The 18,398-nt window shown below is 42.9% G+C and overlaps 1 protein-coding gene and 1 long non-coding RNA gene across 17 annotated transcripts in view; one reads left to right on the top strand and one right to left on the bottom strand.

The window, feature by feature from the left end:
* GSG1L (GSG1 like) overlaps positions 1–17,817 on the bottom strand; it is a 57,233-nt gene extending 39,416 nt beyond the window's left edge. For all 3 annotated transcript variants that reach the window (XR_002443243.1, XM_021412100.1, XM_021412099.1), the window contains exon 1: positions 17,406–17,817. Coding sequence is in view for 2 of the 3 variants with exons in the window: in XM_021412100.1 (XP_021267775.1) it covers positions 17,406–17,706 (301 nt within the window). In the remaining variant the exon portion in view is untranslated. The remainder of the gene's footprint in view (positions 1–17,405) is intronic.
* LOC110406078 overlaps positions 1–18,062 on the top strand; it is a 41,590-nt gene extending 23,528 nt beyond the window's left edge. For 3 of the 14 annotated variants that reach the window (XR_002443256.1, XR_002443244.1, XR_002443245.1), the window contains 7 exons: positions 2,767–2,865; positions 2,952–3,092; positions 6,910–7,354; positions 7,760–12,713; positions 12,828–12,935; positions 17,579–17,707; positions 17,816–17,943. This is a non-coding gene — a long non-coding RNA (uncharacterized LOC110406078). Of the gene's footprint in view, positions 1–2,766; positions 2,866–2,951; positions 3,093–6,909; positions 7,355–7,759; positions 12,714–12,827; positions 12,936–17,578; positions 17,708–17,815 lie in introns of all 14 variants that reach the window. The other 11 variants (XR_002443253.1, XR_002443249.1, XR_002443255.1 and 8 more) reach the window with 11 other exon arrangements.

Here is an 18,398-nt window from a genome sequence, read left to right as displayed (position 1 = left end):
CAACAGCTTGCCTGCTCTGCCTTCAGTGATCAGAGCATGGCATGCCTGCCACAGGTAGTGGAGAAGAATACGTTTTGCACATTAAGACTTCCATTTACAGAAAGACAGCTAAAGTTTTTATTAGTTTTCTTCAATTTTAGCTGTGTAGTCAAAAGACTGATTTAGAAGATGTGAGCCGTTAAAAAAGAGTACATGGCAAAATGCAGTAGAGATGTTGAAGTCTGTGCATTTTTTTCTTAAAAGCAATTAATTACATGTACGAATCCCTGTTCATTGCAGGGGAGTTGGACTAGGTGGCCCTCAGATGTCCCTTCCAACTCTAAGCATTCTATGATTCTATGATCACTATAATGTTAATCCTTCTGACATCTTTGTTGGCTGGATTGAGATAAAAGAAAACATTCAAATGATATCTGTGTTGAAATAGCATTATAATAACAGATTGCTATTATTACTTTTCATTCACTTTGCTACTTATGCTAAAAAGTGCTGTGTAAATAATCTATGTATAAGTTGCTCTAGAAGTTTCACTTGATATTGAAATGAACATTTCTGTAACCCTGTGGCCAAGAGAAGGACTTGTGCTCTGTGAATCCAGGTGTTAAGAGGACAGTCTAGAAAAGAAAATGACTTATCAAAGCAACATTTCTGTTTCCAAAAGATGTCCATATCTGAGTAGAGGGAGTGTCAGGTGAACAAATGATTGTGTTATGAAACAGACTGAAAGATACTTGGTGGATCACAGAAGTCACAGCATCTCAGAAGCTCTGTGTTGGCGGGACCCTGCCGTTCTCTTTTCAGCCTTGTGCTTAGAGTAGGACTGTCGCTGCAGCCTGACTGGGTCACCTGTGACTTTGCCCTACCAAATCTTGAGATACTTGATGAATGGTGATGCACCTTCTGTAGTGCCTCCTGGGGCTGCATTACCCTTCTGGAGGAGAAGGGTTTCCTAATGTCCAACTGGAACTTTTCTAGTTGCTCTGTCATCTTTGTAGCCATTCTTCCTATATTTGTAGGGACATGAGCAAGGCCAGCTCCCTCAACTTATTTTCATGCATGGTGTTCTTAGGCACCTGACCAAGAAATTCAGACAAGTAGATGGACTATAAAAGATACTGTGCTGTAAGTAGGAATCATTCCCCGTCAGAGACTGCATTATAAGGCATGACGCCTGTCAGGAATGCACTGACATCAAGTTAATATAGGGAGAGTGACCTTTAGATTTGAATTTGATATAAGCAGATTAAGCTGGATTTTTCATTCTAGCCATATGGATCTGCATTTTTGTTTGTTTTCAGACATAATCTATTAATTTTATCTCAATATTATCTTAACCTGACTTCTCTGAGTCATGTCTCCCCCATGGCTGCAGTGAACCTGAGGCCATATTACTGGAAACCTTTAACAGTTACTGACTCTACTGCATGTTATCCCAAGAAAGCCAACAATGAATGGTATTTGCTACTAGAGAAATGACATCTGTCATTCTGAGAGCTGGAGATACACAGTTCAGATACATGGTAAAGTACTGACAAAGCCATTCTAGTCCATCTGTGTCCTGATGAAGCTAGTGGTGTTTGGCTCTAGATGCCTTGTCCACAGGACAAATGTAGGGAGGGTGATCACATGCTGCTTGGAGGAATGTGCATCCATACCTTCTCTTAAATCAGCTTGCCCAGTGTCATCTCTGCCAGGAAAACTCTCTGTGACTAAGGCCTCCAGTTTAAATAACACAGAGAGAAAACGCTGAAGTGACCAGAAAAAAGGCCTTCTGGAGCCATGACACAAAGACTGGTTGCAAACTGGGGACAGAGTAAAAGAAAAGCATGGAGGGTGAAGTGACTTCACTTTCACCTGCTGCTTTCCAGCAGTGGTCTTAGTGATTGTCTTAGTGCTAAAGGTTATGCTGGGAACTACATAAGTTCTTGATGAAGGACTCTTCCCTCTGTTGTTCCTGTCCCTGGACACAGGAGTTTCCTCCTCCATTTTCAGAGGTAACCACCGGTGGCATTTGTAGACTGCATTCATACTTGGGCACGAAGACATGCATTTCATTGAGAACGGAAGATGTCAGCAGTGTTTTCACTGCTCCTCTTAGGATTTATTCGAAGTTATTTTTGGATATCTTGTATAACCGATCTCTTAAGCCCTCTTAAGTTTAATTTTAGACTTTGCACAGTTTATCCTGCTGTGCCGCCCTTTTCCAGATGCATCGTCACCTAATAACTAGGTCCTGCAGAGTCTTTAGAGAATACAGAAAAGGCTGTCACTTAGTGTGGCAACAAGAACAGTGTCTAAGGTTCCTTCCCTCGATAGTCCTCACTCACTTGTCTCAGTGATTCTGACAGAGGAGAAAGCCAAGGAGCGATCTCCCCTGTACGTAACTTACTTGCACAGACAGAGGAGATGCAACCTGGCTTCAACTCTGCTGCACAGTGTGTGGAGCTCTCTGGAGCTCAGCAGCATCAGGATGTTGCTGAAGGTTGAGGAATGAGGACTGACTACCTAAACATCAACAGGAGGAAACCACGTGGTGCCAACTTCTTCTAGGGCTTCCCAAGGGTGAGGTAGAAATCTGTCATGCCATCTCTGCAAGCCCTGGCAAATGCATTCCATCCTAAGCATGCTGGTTGTGCACGGGCTCACTTGTGTCTCATTAGACTTCCTTAGAAGGTCATAGTGACCTATGCTGGTCTAGGTACCAGCAACTGGAAACACTGAAATTTGTGTTTTTCTCCAGTTAATTCATATTACTTAATCCTGCAGATGTGCATGTATTTGTAATTTAGAAGGGATCTTCAGACTGAACCAGCCAGAGAGTAGAAGACATATCTGGAAATACCCATGGTCTGAGCTGGTGGCTGGGTGAGTCAGGTCTTGGTATGGATAATAGACCTAGAGCCCATGATAGTATCTGAGACCATTGGTGAGATGTGCTTGTGCATCTACAGAGAGAAGATGTGGGCAGTTTGTTACTGGTGATCTTGAAACTCTCTCAGATGGAGAGGGAGAGGAGCTGCTGGAGGGCTGCCGGTGTTCCTGTGGGTGCTGCTACAGGCACAGCTCTCTGCATTGGTCTGTGTGGCCAGCAGGTAAGCGTCATGCAGGCATCTGTGTGAGCGTGAATGTGCACCTGCATCAGCTGAACTGGGAAGCAGCAAACGGGCCAGGGAGGAGGAATCCCCTGGATCTTAAACTCTCCTGGGCTCAGCTTCTATTCCCAGGAGCGCAAACAGCATTTTCTCAAACAGGCTCATCAAAACTTTTCCCATTTCATGGCTCTGCAGCTGCGCAAGCACCCGTAGCACAGAAGCCAAATGACTGCCAGCTCCTCAGTGGTTTCTACTGGAGAAAGCTTGGCTTCGGGCTTCGGTGTGTTCTGAGGAAGCGATGTGTGGTGAGAAGTGTTGGACTCAAGGAATGAGAGAGAGATGTGGCAGCACCAGATGACCTCTCTCTAACTCGCAGGGTGAGGCCCATGATCTTTCTACAGTTCTTTGCCTTTTCCTGCTCCTAATACAGTCAGAATTCCTGAGTTTCCAGCAAGTAATTGTCATCGCAATTTTCTCATGTCTGAAAAATCACTGCAGGAGAAAAGGGCAGTGGCTATTCCAAATCCCCAAATTCACCCCTGCCAGAAAATTAAGAAAAGCAAGGCCTCACAGAGCCATCAGAGCTGCACCGTATGTCAGCTTCATGGCAGTGAGCTGCTTTTCCCTTTATGCTGTGCACATCTTGTCCCTGGCACTGTGCAACAGCTCAGGTTGAGATCCTTCTATGGGGAAGTGGTAGACGCTAGAGAGCAAGTGCACAGCTATATAAAACAGCTGGAAATGCAGCTGTGCACATAGATTGCATCTAAACTATAGCACACAGATGTACTTTTTCTTCTACCAGTTCCCTTCAATGTCTGGTTTGTTCGTTCCTTTCCCACTCCACAGATGGAGAATTCAGATTTCTACCCTCATGTGGAACAGTTTCAATCACTGTCTTCAGGACAGCACAACAGTGGCTGAACTGGTCCAGAACGCACCTCAGAATATGAACTGGTGGTTTGGGCTCGAAATCAGGAAGAGGGCAGAAAACACACAAAAAAGCATAGGCTTTAAGACAATATGCTAAAGATATAACACAGCTGTTGCAATAGCAAGGACCAGAAATTGATATCCTGGATCATATTTATTGGTCTTGTGTTTCTGAGCTCTTTCTCTCTTTAGAGGCCAGTGCTAAATGCCTCATTAACAACTAGGGCAGTAAAATAAAAAATAACTCTGTAAAATCCTAACTGGTACATCTTCCAAATACACTGTTTCAAAATATTCTAGTTAAATAATTTGACTTTAAAAAGAAAGAAAGAAAGAAAGAAAAAGCTATTTGAGTTCACTTTCTCTGCATAAAATTTCATGAGTTCAGAAGTACAGTTCTGTTAAATGATTAAATTTCATTTAAACAGCATTCCCTTTTAGAAACACACTGGCTCCCAGCCTATGAAAGACAAGGTCCCTTTTTTCCTAATAGGCCCTAACAGGTCTTTGTCTCTCCAACTATATCTGGAGTCATGTGATTCTAATGAGATTCCACATCATCTACAGAGAGTAAAATCACTGTGTGTGCCTAAAAAATGATCGAGTCCTCCAGGGGTTCGAAGGAGAGGAGGGGGATTGCATCACCACTTTGGTGAATTAAAATACTACGTTAGGAAAAATACAGGTTAATGAGCTCACTCAAACTAAGTTTATCGGGTTAATTAACAAGTGAAACAGTCTACTTTTGATTAAACTTATCCCAGACAAAGCACTTAATTGATTTTTTTTTTTTTCCCCTTAGTGAAAATCAAGCCCTAATCCCCCAAACCAACTGTTGACAGTGTTGATTTTGCTGGAACAATATTTTCTTCTGGAAAACAAACCAGCTTTTACAGAGTTGCACTCAAATATGTATTGAACTATGCAAATAACTGTCTTCTGTCACTCCATCAGCTTTCATTTATAGCTGCTGCCTCTCAACATTCCTCTTGCTTCCAAGTAACATGAGAATTTGCTCCAGTTCTCATTTCTCTCTGTTTCTTTCAACAAACTCAAACTCTCAAGCCTTTCTACCTCTTACAGCAGAAGACCGCTTCTTTAAGGTTTCCCCTTTTTCATTTCAGTCATGCATTTTCCCTCAATTCACATATTTAAAAAAAAATAAAAATGCTAACAATCTTATCAGAGAGGCAACATGCACACTGCAGAGTTTCCCTTTCACTTCCTTGGAGCAGCAGATAGCTGTGCAGGGGCACTGGGTTCAGGCAGAGCAGGGAATGCGCAGCGTGCTGTGCTAAGTCAGCCTGTGTGCCATGGCAACTGTGTTCTCTGCACGGAAACCCTGAGCGATGGGGAAAATCTTGCACAGTAGCTGAAAGCAAACTTCTTCACAGTCATGTCTAATTGAACCGCATGGAAGTCACAAGACTCATCTGATTATCTTCGTAAGGCCCAGTGGGTTGACTGGCCCTTTGTGTACACACATGTAGATGTGTATAAAATTGAGGAGACAGAAAACAGAATTGAGAGAACAATGGTGCTGAGGGAGGCTTTCAATGACTGATGTCAAATTAGACCTGTCTTTATAATCTGGAAAACATGAAATCAGGCACAGTTTCAATTAAGCATTTCAAACCACGGAATGGAAAGATGGGAATTTGTGCCTGTCCATTACAGAGGTGACAACTTGACCCACTGTGCCTACTCCATGGTCAGCTTTGTGGTCAGAAACATTGCACTTTGCTTGGAGCCTCACTGGCTCTACAAAACTCATCTCCTTCCAGGTGCCATTCCAGACAGCTAATGGGAAAGCGGAGGTGTTTCCTACTCACTGGCTCCACAGGGAACTCTGGGCTGTTTTGTCCAGTTCCCATTTGCTGCTGTTTGTGACTAAGCGCTCTAAAAAGAAGAGTGATCTTGCTAATGTAAATATGCTAAAACATGCTAGTTATCAGGGTGTCCATTATCTGTGGGACTTATCAGGTTTCCGGGAAACTGTGAAAGACCAGAAATAATGCTTCTGACGGAATATGTACTGATATATATACCTCACTGTATATATATAAATGCATCATGTCTTCTACGGTTTCTCATGTGCCTGCATTAGCAGTTCCCTTCAGGCTGGTGATTAGTGAAGATCAAAGGAGTACCTTCCACTCTTTCCAATTAGTAGCTGTGGGTCAGCATGGATTCTCTTTTAACCATGCCAGCACTTCTCTCCAGATAACGCCCAACCAGAGTATTCATATTGGATCTGTGCCCTAGCTGCAGAAATACATAAGCAGAGCAAGAAGAGATGAAAGTCTCTGAGAGCAAAGAAGGAAACTCTGTTTCACGGTTAGGATTACTCCAGAAAATGAAAACATCAAAAGCTAATGTGTGCTAAAAATGGAGAAAAGGACAAATTCAGAGCGTTACTACAATGGCGTGGCATGTTGCTATGAACATGAGTCACTAAAAAGAACCAAAGAATATCCTGATTTGGAAGGGACCCACACTTGGTGGTTGCCCAGCCCTTACATTTGTCAAGATCTCTCTGCAAGGCCTCTCTGCCCTTGAGGGAGCCAACTGCTCCTCCTCAAACAGCATATGCTTGAGTCCTGCATCCAGACCCATCTCCAGATCAAGCTTTTCCTTGACAGATTAAGTACTTGATCCTGTAGAGAGGGGTGTGATTTAAAAGGCTTGAAGTACATCGCTCTTTTGGTTAGTTTGCTTTCTAAATATCAAATAAAAGCATAGGAACCAAAGAGAGGTTACACATCCCCTGATTTTGCTATCAGCAAAATGGACTTAGTGTCTTTTTCTAGTTCAGTCTACGGAAACAGAAGATGTTTCTGATTCAGGTGGCTCAATTTTAATTTTTCTTCTGTTTCTGATCTAGAGAAGCAGGTTGAGTCTTCAGGCTCCCTTCTTCTGATCTTCCAAGACAGGATCAAGGAACGTCTTGTGATGCTGCTCTAGCATGGATAAAGGACGAAAAGGATTCACTAACTACTTCTGATGAAGAGGAAACCAAATGTTTACCTCATGTGTCTTCCGAGGGAGAGCAAAGGCAGTATCTTCTCAGCCCTCAGCTTTCCACAGAAACTCTGGCTACTCACTGAAAGTGACTAATTTAAGATAATTTGGTGGAATCGTGATGGTGGTGCAATCGATGAAGAAATGTTTAAGGTTGGAGTACTGCGAAGTGAAGGACCTTTCAGAGTTTTTCAGACTGAAAACATGAAAAGCTTCATTTGTTAACTTAATCTGTATGGGTTCACCAAAGATCTCCCTCAGTTGCTGAATTTCCAGCAGAGGAAGAAGCATTTGCTGCTCACAGAAAGGTATGTCAGTTGCTCCACAAATTAACCAGCTCTCATAATGTTCTGGTGGGGGAGCGATGGAGGTTCCAGTAAGATAAGCCTTGGTTATAGAGGAGATAAGGATGACAGTAAATGTTCTGATCTTAATTTCTTTCTCTGGCTGTTTTCAGGAATTTTAGAATTAGTATTGCTGTGTAGTAGAAACATGGGCAAGCTAGTTTGGGGTTATATCTGAGTTCGAACCCATGCAACAGAAAGGCAAATAAATCAGGAGATGATGAGTCTATTTATTTCAATATAATTGCAACATCGTCTTGTTTTAGTTAGCCTACACTGTAGGATTAATCTGACTGATAGACATTTTTAATACCTATGTTTGTCTTTAGCAATTAAAAGTCTTACTTCCTGTATCCTGCTATCTTTCAGTCTCAAATTTATAGCAACTAACCCATCTCCTTTGCTGCTGCTTTTGCTCTTCCACCTTACATGGTGCCTGGTTTTACCACTGGCCCTCCCCAGCAGGAGCTTCCCTGGCACCCACAAGCACCACCAGAGCAGCAGGATCCTTGGGCTCTGTTGAGAGGTAAGTTGAGAGGTCATGGATAGATACTTCTTGAAAGACGTTTCAGTAATAAACCTCCTCCATTCTCTATTTGTTTATTTATCTGTTTAATGGTTCTGAAAATAAAACGTTTGAATAATGAGCCTTTTCAGGTTTCATGCCCTTTTAGTCATTCATTTATTTATTTAATGGTGAAATCTCAGATTGATTCTGTATTTTGTCTCTCAAAAGGAAGTAGAAGCAATGGTTCTAACACCAACCTAATGGTTTTCTGTAAGAATCAAGCTCTAGATTCTTAGCTGTAGCGATATATAAATAATCAGTAAGAACAACAAAATACTTTCAATTTCAAGTTTAAGGTTAAGAGGTAAAGTGATTACTGGAGGAGTGGGAGCCTTGGATTTTACCACATCAACCTGTATTTTTTCTTTACAGTTGACACTCTAACAGTATTTCTTCCCTGGCTTGCCCACGTATCTGCTCTGATCCTCTTATTTGTTGTGATTCAGGCTGCCTGCTTCAAAGCAAACTCCAGAAACTTCTCCCACCTTCCCTACCCCTCCTTTTTGGGTTGAGGCATCCTGAGTTTCTAAGCGGGCACGCCCAACTCAGAGTATGGAAACAGACAACCTTAACCTTCCAGCCACGGATGTTTTAACAAAGAGAAGGAGAAAGGCAGTAAAACAGAGTACACTGCAAAAGGATATCCAGTTTTTGAAATCAGGTGGAAAAAATGTATGTATTTTTGTAAACTTTATTCCTAAGCTTGTACCTAAAGAACTCTGCAACAAAGTCTCATTTAATATTTTTTTTTGGTCTGGTCAGATAACGCAGAATGAAATCAGTCTGAATGACAGGTATTTTCCTCTCCAAATCTAGTGAGTCTGATCATTGTGGAGTGAACCTGATTCCCAGCAAGCACGGTTTATGTCCTTCCCTCCCCCGTGCCCCATGAGGCAGCCAAGTGCAAGGTGGAACAGCTTAAAGTGAATTTTTGTTTGACTGTGACTATTCATACAGGCCACGTCATTCCATAGTAATAACATCTGCTCCTCATTATTTACTGCCGTCTGCAGTCTTTAAATCATTGGCAAGTTAGATCAGCGAAGATTTATATTACCATTTAGATTACCAACAAGAATACTGAATAACATTACAGCAAAGCATGATTAACAGTGGATCATGCTAGAAGTGACCCTACTCCCTGATAATTCCCTATTTTGAGATCTGTCAGGTAAGTCGATTTTTAATTTTACCTATTTTAGCTCTGCTAATTCCACATAAAGAAAAACTTTAAATTAGGAATTAGTCTGGTGTAATTTAAATGCAGGAGGATACTGTGATGATTGATATTCCATCCCGTATTTATTTCTGTAGTCCTGAATGCATCTGATCATATTTTGCAGTAACTGGCACTGAGGAAACAGTCTCACTTATCCATCCAGATGATCATTTGTATCTCTTTGAAAAATGGGACCTATGTGTTTATCTTCCCCTTCTTTGAAGTTTATTCCAGCTACAAGCAACGAAGAAAGCCCCTCAGACAGCTGGGTTAAGTGGCTGAGAATGGACTCATCCAAAGAGAAAGCGATGTAGTTAGTGTGGAAAGGAGTGGTGCCTTGCCTTGGCCCTTTGCTCTGTTACCAGTCTCAGCACGCAGGGATTTTACATTTGCAATTTATGATGGGTGTTCGCACAGCTAGTCTGTCTAGCAGGATCAGGAGGACCTCAAATCCAGAATTCCCAGTGCATCACAGACACAAAACATCCCCATTATTCTCTAAAAACCTGAAGGTCTGTAATAAAGCAATGACCACAGAAAACTACCGCTGTCATGTACCACAAGAAAAGAAGAAAAAGAACCATTGTGAGGAAGACTAACAGATATGAGCACTCCTATCACACTGGTTCAATTCCTATGGTCAGGGCTGTCCTACCCTACAAGCAAAACCTCAGGATTTGTTAAGAGGAATCACAGGTGCTTTCCTGAAATTGACCTTTCCCCTTGTTCTAAAAGAAGGCAAAAATCCATTACCATCCTTGTTATCTAACCTGGAGGAGGTTTCTCTTCTGATCGCAAATTAGATCATCAATTTAATGTTCGGTGCATGAACAGACATACCAATTAGATTCTGAGAAGCTGTAATAATGTGGAGAGCAGAAAAGCACCCTTGCACGGTCTCCATCTGTAGCCAATTTCTGATGCTTTAGAGAAGGCATAAAACCCTCCAGAAAATACGACGTGCATCAAGCCAGCAGCTATTTTTTCTTGGCTCCTATCAATGACCAGTGGAAACCCTGAAGCATGGATGCAGTGTAATTTAATACAATATAAACATGGCGTGACAAAAGGCAGTCAAACCAAGATGGCTTCTTTCAGACCCCTTCAAGATACCAACAAATCAGTTATGCAGGCTTCACTCCAAGCTTCCTCGTGCCAGAAACATTGCTCTTTTGTCACAGAGCTCTTTCTGTAAATGTAAGAAGTATCAGTATTTCAGTGATTTCCTTTGCTCACACTGCCCTCTGTGGCGGTGAATTCCAGATGACACGCTTTCTGAGAACCCCTCCTTGCATCTTCATTTTTTTCCTCAGTGATAAATAACTTAAATAATGTTCTTTTTTTGATATTTGAATATGTACGCATGCGTGTGTATAGACGTGTACATGATACCATCATAGCCCCTCTAGATATCTGATTTGTTCTATGAAAGAGGACCACTTTTTTCTTGTCTTGAAGGAGATTCTCTTCTCAAATACCTTAGAAATCCCACAGTGCATCTATTTTGCACTCCCTTTTTCTTACCCTAACTATTCATGATGGTGTTAACAAAAAAAATGCACAGCGGTGCTGACCCTTCCATAGAATAACAGTTTTCCTTTCTATTGCAGCACTCTGGCAGCTGGCAGTCACCTCACAGACAAATGCTGGCCCACAACTTGTTTCTTATCTTTTGCCTGCCACTGAGTACCAGTGACCTCAGGGAATTATGTAATTTATGCTTTTAAATTTATTTATTTCAATACTGTTCTTAGTTCTCTGTCGTACCAGCTCACATTTTTAGTTACGGAGATAAATCTTTACTCTGTAATACCAATATTTCCAGACTTTGTGACACAGCACACGTAAGGAATGCATTTAAAGTAAGATTGTTCTCTTCAAATTAAGATTCCTGTGTTAGAAATGGCAACTTCATGGACAGATTCCTTTTCCAACGAGGAGAACAGGTAACCACAGGGCTTTGTTCATCCCTCACCAGGAAGACTGGAACCTCCCCTAGAAGCATTCATTACTCTCTGGTGACTGTAATGATGTTGATCAGTTGAGGCACATATATCTGCTTTGTTCATGTCCACTGCTTTGCTGCTGGTTTTGCGTTGGTTTTGGATTTTTTTTTTGTTTGTTTTTAAATTTTAATTTTCTTTAAAGAAACTGGATAATGTTAATTGTGTCTCTGGTTCTCTTTGTGGATTGTTAATCTCAGCAATAATCAAATCAGTCTCAAGACCAAACTCGAGGGCTGCTAGATATATCTGATCTCCACTGTGATCTTTATTCTTTTTTATATTAATTGCGTCAGCCTCATTGTAAAACTGGCCTTTAATCAGCTTACAGCCTCTCTATTTATCCCTATAATAATAAATAACGTAATGTAAAATCTACACCACAGTTTGCAGCAAAATTTCTACCAACTTCACTATCTTTGTATCACCATAAATAATTGATATTATGTGGACAGTTGGACTGGATGATCTCGTAGATCTTTTCCAACCTTGGTGATTCTATGACATTGAGGGAAGATGTGTATGCAGTACAGAGTGATTCTGCTCCTGTGTACTCCCCTTGTGATATCAGTGCTGCATCATTAGTCTGGGGACTTCCAGGTCAGAGGGTGCTCTCAAATCACTGTGTCAGTGATGGATATTTCCTTCCTGGATATACGCAGTCCTCAGTTTTCACCTTCACAGCATTCTATGGCAGGGAACTCTTTGGGAAGAAATATTTCTATTTATCTGTTATGCCTCTTGTTCTTAAATTGTAGAAGAAGTCAATGATACTTCTTGTTTGAACCCTGTCATTCCCCATCAGTGTCATAGTTCTCTGCGCTTTGTGCCTTTTTTCCAGTTTGAAGAGGCTCTGGCTCTTTTCCACTGTGGAAATATGTGGATACCTAGCAACCTGCTGTTACCATTCCCTCTGCTGTCTGCAGTTCTGTAAAGAATTTTCAGTGGGACATTCCATCAGATGCTTTGTGAAAATCCACAGAGACTGGGTCTAATGCGTTAACTCTTGTCTAAGAAGCTAATCTTCTTGTAGAGAGCTCTACCTTTGATAAAACTCTACCTTTGATAGAATCCATTTGTTGTCCTATACTGACTGCTTTCCCTAAAACCTGTCGTAATGATGCTGAGTCAAGTGGTCTCTATAATGTTTACCCATTTTCCTCTTTGAATACAGAAATGTGCAGATTCATGAAAGATTCTTGCTACCCAAACTGCATTTTCACGTGCCAATTATTTCACCATTTTCAGATGGAAAGTATCCAGGCCCCCTGAGTTCAGTTCCTCTATCACTGGAAATTATCTCTTTAATACAAAGCTAAACCTCCTCAATTTCTTCTGCCCACTCTATCCTTCCTAAGCAAATTGTAACTAGCAATTTTTACATTCCAGTTGTGAAGAAACCCACCAGGTTTCAGTTACGCCAATTATATTACATTTTTCATAATGCAATAAGATTTCCCAATTCCTCTTGCTTTTTAATTATATATTCACAGGTGCTTCTGCCCTGTCCCTCTCCCTGGACAGCTGCCTATGGTGAGTCACATATGCTTATTATCACGTTGCTGGGGAGAGAATGGTGAAGCATTGCTGCTTCCGTACTTCATACTGCAAAAATGTATGGCGAGCTCTTGTCTTCATATGTTACAGGTTTACTCACTACTGCAGGATGCATCTCTCTAGTCCTCTGGCTCCTTCTGCAAATGTGCTTTTACTGTCTATATTTGTGGTCTGCTTTGATGCATCTTTGCATATCAAGTAAGTTCTACTCTCCTGTGCACCAGCCCTGGAGGTGTTCACGGCCAGGTTGGATGAGGCCTTGGGCAGCCTGATCTGAAGTCTTACAGAGTTGCTGGCAACCCTACCCTTGGGTGGGGGGGTTAGAGCTAGGTGATCTTTGAGGTCCTTTCCAACCCAAGCCATTCTATGATTTGCTCCTTGAAGAGAGTACTAATGTGTATGTGGTGGCAAAGAGAATACAGAGACACCTTGCTTTCAAAATAGAATTCCAATAATGCAAAACAAGCTTATATATACACTTTCCTTATTTCTCTGGCTTTTATGGAGTGTGGTGAGCAACACAAAAAAGCTTGTTTTTTATTGGAAGGGGCAGTACTCTTAAAGCACATCTATACAAGTGTTCTTATGCTGCCTTTCTGAAATATGGATGTGATTACTGAGACTGCCTGCTCATTAGCCACTTATACAAATCTGAGTTATGGTTTATTTCTATTAAAAATCAAATAAATGCTTTAATGAGCAAAGATGGCTAAGGTGTTATTGCTTCCCAGTTCTCAAAAGGATAAGGTAGGCTGCCTTACCTACATCGTATGTTGATTTTTTTTAATGTTATGTTCTTGAGTCAGAAAATCCACCAATTAGTTTACCACTGGATACTTTCTATCCCTGCTTCTATTAGCACATCACTAGTTTAGTATCTTGTGACATATCCAGTAGTGGCCCAAGCACAGGCCTAGACAGCAGGTGTGAAATGAGGTATGCACTCAAGGCCATAATCAAAAAGAAATAAAGTGATAGGCAGCTCAGCTCTAAGTCATCTGGACATAGCCAAGGAATTCACAGCTTGGAAAGAGACACCAAACACTCTATGCTGTGTCTAAGTGCAGAACAGGACTTGTGACCAGCTTGAGCTACACAGCCCATAAGGTAAGTTTTATATTCATGTTCTTTGGGAAATTAGATGTATTGCTTTTATGGATGGTACTGTCATGTGTTTGGGATCCGAAGCATTGAACCCGGTCTGGAAGGGAGAGCCTCTATCCTCCTTCAAGCAGACTGGAATTCAGCATACTTTTGAGTCAGAAGCTGTGCTAAATGGTTACAGGATTCAACTACAGAAGGAATATGTATGCTCAAGTGCCTCTTTTCCCAGAGGGAATTCAAGATTTTATTTCTCAGGTGCGAAATGTTTTTCAGATTCTTTAGCAGTCCTAGGCATGTGGATAAACTTTACAGTCACAAAATATTTCAGAAGTAATCACAGCGTTTAACATCTGTTAGAGATGTTAGCAAAACCTAGAAAGGAGATCCCACTTTGCTGGTCTCCGTACAGTGTATGGCATGTTTTTGCACCTCTACATCTGGAATTTAAGCAGATGTTTCAGATAAGCACTGGGAAGACACTCGAAACATTTTTGTTTTGACAGCATCACAACAACATAGACAATTACTGGCGTTGCAGGTGGGATTCATTCAGATGTCTGCAGTGAGTGTACAGGGAAAGGTCAGGAACTGCAGGAATGGTGCTCCCTGTATTCTGGGGCCATATGTACTGCTGACTGGTGTAAACCTGTGGAGTGGCTGCTGAAAGGCTTCTGCCTAGCCAAAGGCTGTTGATGACATCGGGTCTGGGCTAAAAGAAGACTGTTTAGCAAGCAGCATGTTTATGAGAATGTCCTGTGTGGGCTGTTCAGAACAGTGCTTTGTGTATAGGGTATGTGGTATTGACACCTAGGGTGAGGGGTCTCCAAGACCCTGGAAAACATTGTTAGCAGCATGGTAAATTTATGAGACCTGCCAGGAACAGCACTTTGGCTAAATGCAGTGTGCTGGTGATTATGCGTTCAGTATGAGGATCGTGTGAGAATCTTGGACATCTTTCTATTCAGAAAGACCTAGACAGGTTGGAGAGTTGGGTGGAGATGAACCTTCTGATGTTCAGCATGGTTAAGTACAGAGTTCTACACCTGGGGAGGAATAACCACATGCATTAGTATAGGTTAGGGGCTGCCCTGCTGGAGAGGAGTTCTGCAGAGAAGGACTTGGGTTTACTGGTGGACAACAGGTTGACCATGAGTCAACAGTGTGCTCTTGTGCCCATGAAGGCCAATGATATCCTGGGGTGCATTACAAAGAGCATGGCCAGCAGGTCGAGGGAAGTGATCCTCCCCTCTACTCTGCCGTGGTGAGGAGCACTGTGTCCAGTTCTGGGCTCTTCAGTTCAAGAAAGACAGGGAATTTCCAGAGAGTCCAGCAGAGGACTTCAGTGATGATTAGGGGCTGATAAATTTCCTATACAGTCATTTTCAGTATACTATTAGTAAAGCTTTAAGGAAAGTGTTATCGAAAGTATGTGGTGCATTCTAGGTACCGATTTTGACAGATTTAATACTCTGCTTTCTGTGTGCTAAGTGGTATATTCTTGGCATTCTCCTGGCATCCTAGGGTGTTTATTAATGACATAATGACCATATGGCTTGCAATACTTACAGAACTGTGGTCAGTAAATGTACTGTGAGCAGTGCAATAAGCCTATGGCATTGCTTACTTGCAGATTTACCAAGCAGAGGAGCTGTATGTATAAGCAATGACCACAGTGCTGTTGGGCTGGGGCTGGCTGATGGCCTTCCTGCTGTGGAGCTTAGATGAAATGATTGCTGATCAGGCTATAAAAGGCCAAGACAATGTACTGACAGTCTGGTATCACAAACCACTAAGTCTGGGTGAAGACCTTTCATCTGTTGACATTTTCATGGGCCAAATTTAGATCCGTGTCCATTACACCGTTCCTGTCCTTACCAGAAAATCAGTTGTAAAACCCAAACAAAGCAGTTGTCTGTCTAAGCCAATATAAGCTTATATCTGGTTGGATTCTAAAGGTTGGCTGCTCCTTATCTGCTAATTGAAAAGTTCTTTTCACCAAGTCAGTGTTTTAAGTAAGATAAAACGCACATGAAGCTGCTATGGTGGGGTACTGGAGAGGAGAGACAACCCTCTCTCCTGCTTTCACCATAACTTTCCAAAGCTGGCTTTCAGCCACCTCCTAAAATCACTCACTACAGCATGGCTTTGTTTACTCAGCACAGAACTGATCACCGTATTTCTCTTTGCCCACAGATAATTCAGGTTTTGGATTAGAGTCACACAGTTACAAGTTACGCTAAACATAAAGCTTGGCTTGGAAAGCTTACAGTAATTGCCAGGAATTCAGGCATATTTGTTTGTGCCAATCCCAAGTAAGATGCTCACAATGTCGGAGGGTCTTAAACTACACACTTAGTCTGCTGTGGCCTGAGTTTATTTCCAAATCAATAAGAAAAGTGCTCCTTTTTCTACATTTTTTTCCCCCTAATGTCAAGAGTGTCACTTGGGTGCACTTCTTTTAGCATGGGGCCACTTGTTGACACTCTCAAGGCTAGAGTTCGTGAGCTTCTTCTTTCTTACATTGAACTGAGTTGTAATGACCAACTTGAAGCACTATCCCCAAAATTACCAGCGAGTATGCACACCACCTTGGGATGAAATGGACGAGGTACTGCTCACTAAGTTTGGCCCACTTTATAGTATGTGCTCACAGAGTAGTTCAGCAGATGCTGTGAACTTCCCCCTGCCAGGGAGGTTATGTCCTAGGAGACACAACACATGGGAGGATTAGCTGTCCTCCTCTCCCGACAGCGGTGAGCCAGCCCCTGATTCACTCCTTGGGCAATGGCAGGACAGCTCTTTCAAATCCAAGTTTGGATGTGAGCTCTGTCAGCTCTGAAAGCAAGACTGCCTTCCACCCATCTTCCAGTGTTTTATTTGTTGGTAAAGTGCAGGGTACAGAAAGGGAAACAAATTCACTGATAAAGTGAAGCGGTCTTCTCTAGTGGTTCTCAGTAAGTAAATGGCTGAACAGGGAACAGAAATGAGCCTTCTTGTGCCCAGGTCTGCCCTTTAACTACCTTTTCTCTACTCCAATATATACCACGTATAATCTGGCCACCAGAAAGGATTTGAGTGCTCGTTTACTTAGAAAAGAGGAAGTCTAGGCTACAGCCTGATAAAAACCGGGAGCTTTGTGCTTTTCCTGCCATTCAGCCCACTGCCCTTTGGGTTATGTAGGGGACAGTCGCAATCCGATAGGGTAAATGTCAGAATCTCCATAACAACTAACGGCCGCTGCCTTTTGTGCGCTGCATGGAGCAGCTCTGGGAAGCTCTGAGCAGTCAGTGCCCAGCTGCAGTGCCCGCTGAGGGTAGCACACACCGCTCAGCCGGGCTTCGGCTGCCTTCAGAGCACGGACCCTGCATCAGCCAGCAGGTAAACAAGCAAATTTCTGCTCTCGTTGGGAACAGGTTGTGTTTCAACGAACAACTGTTACAATTCTGCCTCTCTCTGCAGGGCAGATCTGCGTTAGCGACAGCACAGAACAGCTTGTCTGTGTGTTCGTTACACTGAACCAAACACAAAACAACACAAGCTGGAAGGAAGTTGTTTTACACTTACCAGCAGCATTGATATTTTCCTCACAGGAGTACCAGATCCCAGTGTGGAAATACCTGAAAAGGAAGCGGTCATCTCCCGTCTCCCAGCTGTAATGAACCACATTCTGGTTTGTCTCATTGGCAGTCTCATTCCCACTGTAGTTGAGGCAGTTTGTCTTCTTCTCTTTCCCACAGCTCGGCTTGGGGACCCTCTGCGTGCCCTCACACCAGTGGGTCGTGATAAAAGCTGTTGTAGAGAAGAGGAGAGCCATCAGATTCAGACTCACTGCTAGCAGGGCTCTGCATCTTCGATTTGTCTTCATGGTAAATCCGCCCTCCCTCCCCCTCCTGCCGAGAGAAGAAGTCAAAGGTTTTTGTTTTATTTGGGGGGCGGGGGTGGTGTTTCAAAGCCTCTCACGATTCAGAATCCAGTTTTCCAGGCACCAAAACTCTCAGCTTCTTCCAGTCTGCTGTTGTAGCAGTGAAGGAAACGCTGCAGCCAGACTCCCATTCTTCTCTTCACTTGAAATCCTGCCTTTGTATGTTAAAGGAGCAGCTGCAGGCGCGGGAGTGCGGCCGTCCTCTTGCAGGCGGTGGAAGGATCAGAGAGGGTCTGTCTCACCAAGAGCACCAAGAGCAAGTCAACATCTGCTCGGGTACCACACATGATCCCCAGGGGCTCTGCAGCTTCCTCTGCTGGGAGACACCTGCAGGCTGCAGGACTCGCTGTTCTCTCCCAGCACGGAGAGACAGGGCAGGCTCGGCAGGAGCCGGGCGACAGGGACAGCTGCTGTGCCACCGCGCTCCTGAACAGCCCTCGGAGGCGACTGCATCATGCTGACGGCTGAGCCGGACTGGGGCAGAGTCACACCTTCCTCCCCAAAGGGATCGCTCAGCGTGGCTGCGAAACGCCTTGGTCATGTACCAGCGGGCAGGGATGTGACCGGGAGAAGGAGGGATGGAGTAATGCTTCAGCTTTTCTATTCTGGGCTCACGAGGAACAAACTGAAGGGCT

This window comes from Numida meleagris, chromosome 13, assembly GCF_002078875.1.
Source record: "Numida meleagris isolate 19003 breed g44 Domestic line chromosome 13, NumMel1.0, whole genome shotgun sequence".
NCBI lineage: Eukaryota > Metazoa > Chordata > Aves > Galliformes > Numididae > Numida > Numida meleagris.
This window is presented reverse-complemented; position numbering and strand designations above follow the sequence as displayed.